This window comes from Rhipicephalus microplus, unplaced genomic scaffold (assembly GCF_043290135.1).
Source record: "Rhipicephalus microplus isolate Deutch F79 unplaced genomic scaffold, USDA_Rmic scaffold_18, whole genome shotgun sequence".
In the NCBI taxonomy this organism is placed as follows: domain Eukaryota; kingdom Metazoa; phylum Arthropoda; class Arachnida; order Ixodida; family Ixodidae; genus Rhipicephalus; species Rhipicephalus microplus.
The window spans coordinates 5,245,534-5,256,331 of record NW_027464591.1 but is presented as its reverse complement, the minus strand read 5'-3'; the positions used below and the strand labels follow the sequence as shown (position 1 = coordinate 5,256,331).

The following is a 10,798-nucleotide window of genomic DNA, read 5'->3' as shown; positions in this document are numbered from 1 at the left end:
CGATCATGGTCTGTGAATTCCTTGGAGACACGGGAAGATTTTCTTGTTAGGTCATCCTAATGGAAATCTAGTTTTTTTTTCAAATTCAGTTATTCATTTCTGTTACGGTTCTGTATCTGCTTTAACCGTATGTGACTTTAGAATTGGTTAATTCCATACTCCCTAGATATATGTTTTATCCATTTTCCTTAATGAAATGTGAAATTACTTTATCCTCAATACAATAACCGCCGGTTTAATGGCCAGTCCGCCGTAGTGGGTACAAGCCAAACATAGGCACCAGTAAGCAAGCAAGCAAGTGATCGCGGTGGCAAACGTACATGGCCGACGGCGAAGGAAGGAACGCCGAGACCGTATCAACTAGTACAACAAAGTCAGCAAGGAGACAAAGGGCTTTAGGACGCAACGCGCAGGCCCAGAGCGGTGGCTGGTCAGCGGCCATCTGGAGCCTTGCCATCACCACCACAGTGCTGCTGCTGGTGTCGGTCGTGATCACCACCCTCGTTTCGATGACGGCGCTCGGCAGCAGTACCCACTCGCAAGCTGGCACTCAAGCAGGGGCGTCAGCGGGACGTTCGAGCCACTACAACAAGAGTGGTGTCTTGAAAGCGGTGCCCGAGCGAGGCGCCGCCGGAGCCTGCGACTCATCGTCTTGCGCGGAGCAGGCGCGTCTGCTGCTCCGCCAAATAAATTCCAGCCGCGACCCCTGCGACGACTTCTACGCTTACGTGTGCGAAGACTGGGCGCTAACGCGACCGCTGCCTCCGGGAGCTGAACGGCTGTCTATGGACACTATCCTGGTGGACGGCTACGCCGAGCTTCTCGCTGCGGAACTGCGGGAGAACGCCACCGGGTATCCCGCGCTACGGTTCCTGCTGAGCAACTGCCTGCACCCTCAGCCCACCCTTTACCCGACGCTATGTGCCATGTTCTTGGACACAATCCGGCTCAAGCCGTGGATGGCCCGAGCGTCTGCGTTGAGACACAGGAGGCCAACGGCCCCTGAGGTGGCCCGCAAGCTGGCCGTCGCCTTCCGCGTGTTAGGAGTAGACGCGCTATTCAGGCCGTTCGTTTTCAAGAGCGGTCTTAGCGCCAAACGCTTCGTCGGGCTCGCGGAACCGTCCACAGTGCTCATGTCGGGCCCGCTGGAGAAGAAAGAGTATGAGATGGTGCGCAGGGCCCTTGCTCCTCTCTTGGCTTTCTTCCAGAACGTTACCGACACGGATCTGCTTCAGTTCGAGGAGCGGCTCGCTCTAATGCTGAGTCACCCTCAAGTAGACGCGGAAGCGCTCGCCAATGGTACCACGATCAAAGTTCGGGACCTGCCTGTATTGCCGAACTTCGAGTGGACGAGCTTTCTGCAGAGCGTGTTCGACAAAGGTCTGCGACCAATCACGGACAAGACTTTCGTCAAACTTAACTCACCTGACTACATCGTGCGCCTGACGCGCAGCGACTTACTACAGTTTACCAGCCAGCTGCTGGGATACCTCGTGTTCCGCGTCATGATGGTATTGGCACCCCTGCTCGACGACCACGACGTGCGTGACCAGTTAGCCTCAGTGAGCTACGCGCGGCACCAGGAGTTTCCTCAGGCACTACCTCAGGCCCACTACTGCCTACTCCTACTCGACCGATTTGAGCCGAACTTACCTCTGCACCTGTCGCGTCATTTTGCTGCGTCTCTTATTGGCGGGGAAAGTGTCGTGGCTGAAATGGTCTCCACGCTTCGCGCGGTTCTGCTGGAATCAGTGCAAGTGCGGCTGGGTCTCAAGAGTAGCGAGTTGTGGGAGCATCTGCGGGACAAATTGAACGCCGTCTCGTGGGAGCCACTTAGTCCACCTGCTCTGGCGACGACTACCGTGAGGGCTGCTTACGTTGACGACGTCTATCCGAGAAACTCGCAAATGCCGGCTGCTCAGCTCTTTTACAACTGGATTCGAAAGTCCCACGAGAAGAAGCTGATGTCGCACATGACCTACGCACGGGGAAGAGGCAAAGGCGACTCGGGGTACCCGGGATGGACAGGAGGCTTTCTGAGTGCCGAGAGTCGCCTGGCGCCACCTTATGATCGGCTGGAGATACCTCTGCCCGTGTTCGACTTGTTCCTGAACGCGGATCCGGCTCTCCGGCCCTTACAATTGGCGCGCGCGGCTCCCAAGTTGTACCGATCACTGCTGCGAGCCGTCTACCACTGGGCCTACAACTTCGAACACAATGTCGCAGATGACAAGGAGACAGGTGGCGAGAGTGTGACGCGCCGTTTAGATGAACTTCGCCTCTGCCTAGAGCAGCAGTACTCAGCGGTTGCTTGGTCTGATCGAAGGATGCAGCTAGACGCATCGCGCACTTCGTGGTCCGATCTCTGGGACTACCTGGCGCTGAGACCAGCGTTGGACGCGTTCACGCTCTTTGCTCGACGCGTGGCGCCCGACTACCGCCTGGCGCTGCTCGAGCACTGGGACGTCGGCCAGCTATTCTTTGTATACTACGCAGCCAATCACTGCGAGAACAGCAATGAACGCTTTTTGCGCAGAATGGTGGCCTTGGGTCCTCACAGCACTGCCTGGTTCCGCGTAAACGGGCCTTTGAGGAACGCTCGGGAGTTTACGCAGGCCTTCGGCTGCAAGCCCGGCTCGTTCATGAATCCAGTCGACCAGTGTGCGTTGAGTGAGTGAGCGCAGCCAGGGATGATTGGAATATAGTTCTTGTAGTCTTTAGTCACGGCCACCTTGATCGGATGCGGGCGGTGGTGTGCCGCGCGCGTCCAATCCAGGCGGCCGTACTTAAGTGCGCGCCAGACTAAAGCGCTCTGTTGCTTATTTATATTGGTTCCTATAGACTTCCACCAGAACGCAAATGTGGCAGGTCATTTCGCCCTCCTTCTTTTTCGGCTCTATCGGACGTAGGAGAGCATGTGCGCACGCACACAAACGAATGTTATGCGATAGTACATCAAGTACTTCTCTCGGTTGCATCGCTCCATCAACTGCCATATTTTGCACGATTTTCAGTAATACCAGTTTATGGCACTCTTGAATAGATATAACGCCAAACAGCTGTTGTTGAACTCCAACTATATTTTCATACGCTTTCATTGTGTTCATACTATGCCATGTGGATTCCAGTGGGCCCTAACATTATTGCTCTAAGAATGCAAATCCACAGTGTGGCTCAGTCAGCCGACGGCAGTACTTAATTTGCACAGCAGTTCTATAACGCAAAAAAAGAACGTATGAGCCAATTTATTTAGAGAGAGTTCGCAGCGTTATATACTGTATATATACTGTGACTACGCGGGATCGACGAGCACACAAAGCACCTCAAATAAATACGCTTTATCGATCGCAGGAATAAGACTGCAACGACTTCTTCGTATTTTGCCCTCGGCCAAGGACACTCGCACCGCTTCGTTGTCGCCACCACTGGCACATACGCGCGGCATTATTCCCCCTTTTAAAAAACATCGCCCCGATGTTAAACGTTCGAGAAGCAAGGCGAAACCAAAATTGCACAGTTAATCACTGAAAGTAAGGTTTCACCCGAAGCACGTGGGCACGTTTTGGTGAATGTCTGCGGTGCTTCGAACACTGCACGCCATTCGGAACAACCTCGAATTTGAGGTCACTGATGCATCGCAGAACCTTGTAGGGTCCGAAGTATCTTCGCAACAGCTTTTCGCAGAGCCCACGCTAACGAATACGTGTCCAGACCCATACTTTGCCGTCCACATTGCATATGACGGGTCTGTGCCGGAGTTTGTAATGTTTGCCATCGTCGTTTTGTTTGGTGATTCGCCACCTGGCAAGTTGTCTGGCTTCTTCTGCTAGCTGGGTAAACTCTTCGGCGTCCGTCTTATTGCCATCATTTTCACAAAGGAGCATTGTGTCTAACGTTGTCGTAACCTCGCGTCCGTAAAGGAGACTGAAGGGTGTCTTCAGAGTGGTCTCCTGACGAGCCGTGTTGTACGCGAACGTGACGCAGGGCAAAATGACGTCCCAGTTCTTGTGCTCTACTTCTACGTACATGCTTATCATGTCAACGAGGGTCTTGTTGAGGCGTTAGGTGAACCCGTTGGTCTGAGGATGATACGCCGTTGTCTTTCTGTGAGCTGTACCACTTCGTCGGAAAATGGTGTCCGAAAGCTCGGCCATGAACGCAGTACCTCTGTCGGTGATGACTATTGCGGGAGCATCGTGTCTTGAGACGATGGCTTTGATGAAAAATTGCGCCGCTTCAGCTATCGTTGCCCGTCGCAGAGCGCCTGTTTCTGCGTATCGGGTCAGGTAATCCGTGACGACGATTATCCACCTGTTTCCAGTGGCAGACTTTGGGAAGGGGCCCAAAAAATCCATGCCAATTTGTGCGAACGGTGTCGTCGGCACTCGGGCAGGCTGCAGCAGGATAGCTGGTTTGATGGATGGTGGCTTGTGACGTTGGCAATCTAGACATGCCTGCACGGACGTTTTGACAACTTCGGCAAGTCTTGGTCAGTAATAGTTCTACCTTATCCTCGCCTATGTTGTTGCGTAAACCAAGTGACCAGCGGTAGGTTCGTCGTGGCAGGCTTGCAGTATCTCACGGCGAAGCGAAGAAGGAACGACGAGCAAGTAGCTTCTGCCGCCGGGAAAAAAAGTTCATTTTATAAAGAACGTCATTTCACAAGCAGTACGACGGCAGCCCTCTCGCAAATAACTTCGGCACGCTATTTGTTCGCCTTTATAGGTAATTTATGAGTGGTAGCAGTTCAGCATCGTCACGCTGCTGTTGAGAAAAGGCGGCAGTGTCCATAATTCACAGAAAGACCGTGTCATCATCGTCGTTGTGCGGGGATGCCGTTTCAACAAAAGAACGAGAAAGACAGTCGGCATCGGTGTGTCGTTTTCCCGACTTGTAGGCAATAGTGAAGTCAAATTCTTGTAGCCGAAGACTCCATTATGCAAGACGGCCAGACGGATCTTTCAAGTTGATTAACTAACAGAGAGAGTGGTGATCGCTGATAACGGTGAATGGGCGGCCGTACAAATAAGGACGAAACTTCAGGACCGCCCATACCATTGTAAGACATTCTTTCTCCGTCGTAGTGTAGTTAGCTTACGCACGGGACAGCGTCCTGCTGGAGTAAGCTATCACCTTTTCGTTGTTGTCCGTCGACTGTACGAGCACTGCTCCAAGACCCACATTACTAGCGTCTGTATGAAGTATTGTTGGCGCGTCTTCATCGAAGTGGGCTAGCACAGAGGGTGTTTGCATGCGCTGACGAAGCTCGTGAAACGCCTGCTGTTGGTCTTCGCTCCACCTGAAGAGGGCATCTTTCCGAGTAATTTGTGTCAATGGCCATGCGATGCACGAAAAATTAGCAATAAACCACCGGTAATAGGCACAGAGTCCCAAAAATTGTCACACTGATTTTTTGTCTGATGGCGTTAGGAAGTTCGCCACGGCGGCAATTTTATCCGGGTCGGGTCAAATCTCTTGGCTGCTAACGACGTGACCAAATAATTGAAGTTCGTGGAAGCCGAAGTGGCACTTTTCAGGTTTTGAGTAAGACCGGCCAAGTGTATTGCTTCAAAAACTGATTCGAGTCTTCGTAAGTGTTCCTCGAAAGTCATCGAAAAGACAATCGCGTCGTTGAGGTACACCAAGCAGGTTTGCCACTCAAATCCCGACAGAACTGTGTCCATGAGACGCTGAAATGTTGCTAGCGCCGAACACAAACCGAAAGGTTTGTGTTCGGCGCTAGCACCTGAAATTCATAAAGTCCATCGGGCGTAACAAAGGCGGTCTTCTCACGATCTCTCTCATCCACTTCAATTTGCCAGTAGCCGCTTTTCAAGTCCATGAACGAAAAGTAGCGTGCGTTTCGTAGTCTATTCAATGAATCATCAATACGCGGCAGATGGTAGACGTCCTAATTTGCGATCTGATTGAGCTTTCGGTAGTCGACGCAGAAACGCAAGCTGCTGTCCTCCTTCTTGACGAGTACTACAGGTGATGCCCAAGGACTGTTAGATGGCAGAATAACACCATCTTCTAGCATCGTTTTTACCTGTTTTTGAATTGCCTCACGCTCCTTTGGGGCGACACGATAAGGATTTTGCCGGATGGGTCTGGCGTCGGAATCCGTGATGATGCGGTGTTTCGTCAGTGCCATTTGACCAACTCTTGATGTGGATGAGAAGCAGCCGTAGAACTTGTTGCACAGCGTGATAAGGCGGTCTCGCTCAATGGGAGATAACGTTGGACCAACGTTGGCAGGTGTCGGTGTAGTGATAGTAGACGCTGCTGCTGATTGTTTCTGATTGCTGCTGATTGAGATTGTTTTCCGCTGTACTCAACATTTGAGCCATCTGGTTGAATAGAATCTGGGCCAAGGACTCGCAAAGCTTCTCAGCGACGCCCTCCATTGCTTTCTGCACTGCCTTCTCAATTGATTTCGCAATAGAGACAGAGAGAGCTTCTATTGTTGGCATATTATGAGCTGTAACACCGGCGTAGCCTTGTGTTCGTGCTTGTATTTCAAGTATTTCAATGCTTGTATTTCAATCAATAGTCTCTGGGGTGCCACAAGGCTCAAATATTGGACCCACTCCTTTTTCCTTGTACGTTAACGATTTTCCCTCAATTCTACTATATTCAGAAGCTTTAATGTACGCAGACGATACGGCACTAATCTTTGTTGGTGACAGCTTAAGAGACATCGAAGATAAAATTAACGAAGAGTTACAGAGAGTACGAGTATGGTTTAAACGAAACCACCTAAATATCAACACAGAGAAAACTAAATACATGGTCTTTCACTCTAGAAAAAAAAAAAAAAAACTCGACTTTGCAGGTTTCAGCTTGGTTTTAGATACGGCACTACTACAGCCAGTAGTTTCGTTTAAGTACTTAGGGGTCATGTTTGACTCGGACATGAACTGGAAATCGCATATAGAAAAGACATGCTCCAAGCTAGCATATGGGTGTCACACGCTACTAAAAGCCCGTGAATGTTTTGGCGCATCGATTTTGTGCATCCTATATTTTGCATTCGTGCACAGTCACTTGAGCTACAGTATAGCATCGTGGGGCAGTACATATAAAACTCATTTGAAATGTATTAGCCGCCTGCAAAAGAGGGCAGTCCAGATTATCACATACTCAAACAGGACGGATACTGCAAAACCACTGTTTCAAATGATGCGTGTACTTCCACTGGACTCTGTTCACGTGTCTAGTGTTGCTGATATAGTGCATGGAATAATAAAACGTGATGACCCATTCCCATTAACCACCTTTACGTTACCCGCGCGCTGTACAAGAGCTGCAGCGAATCACTGTTTTAATTTACCGGTAGCCAGAAATGTCTACGGTCCAAGGCTTATAGAATTTCACGGTGCTCTCATATGGAATGCGATACCGACTGATGTGAAAGAGGCTAGAAATTTTACATTGGCCATGAAGCATGCACTTCATGCGGACTTTCTAAGTAATACGTCTGTATAGTCATTTAGTATTATTATTATTATTATTATTATTATTATTATTATTATTATTATGATTAGTATTATTCTAGTGCTATTACTATTCTGTGCTATAAGTAGCTATGTTCTGCGCTATGTTTCTTTGTATAGTTCAATCATGTGTTTTTTGCTTTTTTTCTATTTTTAAGCATTGTATCCAGTTTAATGTCCTTTGTCGCTGTGTAACCGCTTGCGCAAGTATGTAAGTATGTCACACAATTGGTCCCTCTACTAGCCAGTTAGGCTATGGGACCAAACAAGTGTTTGCGAAGTTTTTTGTTACATGGATGTGAAAGTTACAATAAAAAAAGTGCTGCTGCCTTCCGTGAACACCGTCTTCATTCTACTATCTCAAGAATTTGCAGTTCACGTACCTTTGCCGAACAACTAGAGCTAACGGCAGCTTGAGCTTTGTTATATAGGCAACACTTTTTTTTACTCTGACAGTCGCTAGAATTGTGACCTTCCCTGCATACCTTATACCTGACCGCTGACCTACAACCTTTCATTGTGTGACCATAACCCCAACACTTTATGCATTGGAGCGGACGAGGAGAAAGCGGTTCTACCCTGTAAATTAAAGGCCAAGCCTTAATTTCTGATGGTCGGACTGATCCCGCAAAGGTCACAATTATGGACTCAGTTGGTATTTTGTTCTTATCAACCACTCGTCCACACCGATAGACTGAAATAGCACCTGCTGGCGAAAACAGCTTTAGTACTTCGGAGGGTGGCATGTTGGCATCGACGCCACGCACTAGGCCTCGGGCACTGTGGAGGAATCCCGTGCATCTCTCCTTTCAAGGTTGACCCTGTTTGGGCTGTTTACGGGCGCGGCCACTAGGTGGTGAGCATTCAGTTGGAGTCGCGAATTCCCGCTGTTTCACCAGCGAAATCCTTTACGCCAATGAAAATGAGGCGGTCCGCGGTCAGCACCTATTCGCCTTCGACGAAGCAACGCGACCCGACGCCACAATCAAGAAAGCAAAAGGGGCGCGTTGACCGCGTTAAGAGTCACCATCTTTGTTTTAGGGGCGAAGCTCCTTATGATGTGGGTCTGTCCATCTCTTGTATGTATGTATGTATGTATGTATGTATGTATGTATGTATGTATGTATGTATGTATGTATGTATGTATGTATGTATGTATGTATGTATGTATGTATGTATGTATGTATGTATGTATGTATGTATGTATGTATGTATGTATGTATGTATGTATGTATGTATGTATGTATGTATGTATGTATGTATGTATGTATGTATGTATGTATGTATGTGTGTATGTATGTATGTATGTATGTATGTATGTATGTATGTATGTATGTATGTATGTATGTATGTATGTATGTATGTGTGTGTGTGTGTGTGTGTATGTGTGTGTGTGTGTGTGTATGTATGTATGTGTGTGTGTGTGTGTGTATGTATGTATGTATGTATGTATGTATGTATGTATGTATGTATGTATGTATGTATGTATGTATGTATGTATGTATGTATGTATGTATGTATGTATGTATGTATGTATGTATGTATGTATGTATGTGTGTGTGTGTATGTATGTATGTGTGTATGTATGTATGTATGTATGTATGTATGTATTTATTTATTTTATTTATTTACAGATACTGCAATCACCTTTGGTGATTTTAGCAGGGTGGTACGTGAAGTTAGTCATGAACAAATGGCAAGTACAATGTCATATAATATATACAGGTTATACAATGTCTATAGGGCAAATACAAACTTCAACTGGCAATATCATACAATAAAAAATAGAAGACTACAATTATACAAGCATGTACAGTGGTATGTAATACGATTCAACAATTCAACTGGTTAGTGCACTTTCTAATTTCGAGGAAAACAATGCCAATGAGGGTGCTGAAACAATTGCATTAGTTAGTTTGTTCCACTCGACTATGGTGCGAGGAAAAAATGAATACTTAAAGCAATTATTGTGTGTGGGAAAGGGGGTTATGGTGAGGTCATGTCTCTGCCTGGTAGAGTAGCCAGAAGAAAAAGAAAAAATATCGGCTATGTCTACTTGATATTGGCCGTTAATTAGTTGGTACAGAAACTTAAGCCTTAAGTTACGGTATCTTAATGATAAAGGTGAAAGTTGAGCTCTGCTTAATAGGTCAGTAACGGAAGTCCTCGAAAAATTATTGTAGACAAAACGAACTGCTCTTTTTTGCACTTTTTCTAATTTGTTAATGTTAGTCTTAGTAAAAGGATCCCATATAATAGCGGCGTAATCTAATATTGGTAAAACAATTGATTTGTACGCTAAAAGGCGGACAGAAGGAGTGGATAGTTTGAGAGCACGACATAGAAAAAACAGTTTGTAAGTTGCATTGGCCGTTACATGTGTAATGTGTTTGTTCCAGCAGAGATCATTCGATATGAAAAGCCCCAAGTACTTATAATTAGTGACTTCAGTCAAAAAGGTGTTGTTAGCATTGTATCTGAAATGCAAAGGTTTTTTCTTGTGTGTAATTCGCATAAAAACAGTTTTATCAAAGTTAATGACCATCTGCCATTCCTCGCACCAGGAGGCTACTTTTTGAAATGCCTGATTTAACAGAAGTTGGTCGGATGTGCTATGAACCTCAGAGTACAAAACACAGTCATCTGCGTAAAGTTTCACTTTAACAGGAATTTGTTCTACAATATCATTAATGAACAAAAGAAACAGTAGAGGCCCTAGAACTGAGCCCTGGGGAACGCCAGAACCAACCATTACACATTTTGAGTTGCAACCGCGAAAAGAAACAAATTGTTGTCGTTTAGTTAGGTAGAAAGAGAGCCAGCCCATTAACTTTTTTGTTTTTAAGTATTTTCTCTAATTTAAAAAGTAATTTTTTGTGGGAAACCTTATCGAAGGCTTTGGCGAAATCCATAAAAATTGCATCTAATTGTTTTCCGTGGTTAATACTTTTCGCAAAGTCATGTACGGTTTCAACTAGTTGAGTGCAGGTTGAAAAACCTTTTCTAAATCCATGCTGATGTCTAGTTAAGAAATTGTGTTTGTTGAGAAACTCTACGATATGATTGTGTATTATATGTTCTAATATTTTGCAACATGTTGAGGTTAATGAAATTGGTCTATAGTTACCGACCTGGTTTTTGTTTCCCTTTTTGTGTAATGGTTTAATTCGGGCAGTTACCCAATCATGCGGTAGTTCACCATCGAGTAATGATTTACAGAACAGTACGTACAAATACTTTGATGTCCATTCTGCATACCTTTTTAAAAAGTCATTGGGTATGCAATCAGGACCAGGTGATTT

At 46.5% G+C, this 10,798-nt stretch overlaps 1 protein-coding gene across 1 annotated transcript; it reads left to right on the top strand.

The window, feature by feature from the left end:
• The first annotated feature begins 320 nt into the window (after nucleotides 1-320).
• On the top strand, nucleotides 321-2,678 carry LOC142785175 (neprilysin-2-like). Its single transcript, XM_075883630.1, has one exon. The coding sequence runs from the start codon at nucleotides 321-323 to the stop codon at nucleotides 2,676-2,678; it is 2,358 nt and encodes a 785-aa protein (XP_075739745.1).
• Nucleotides 2,679-10,798: the final 8,120 nt, after the last annotated feature.

Excerpts from the sequence above, each read along its gene's own strand:
- LOC142785175 (XM_075883630.1), top strand. The coding sequence starts at position 321 with ATGGCCGACGGCGAAGGAAGGAACGCCGAGACCGTATCAACTAGTACA.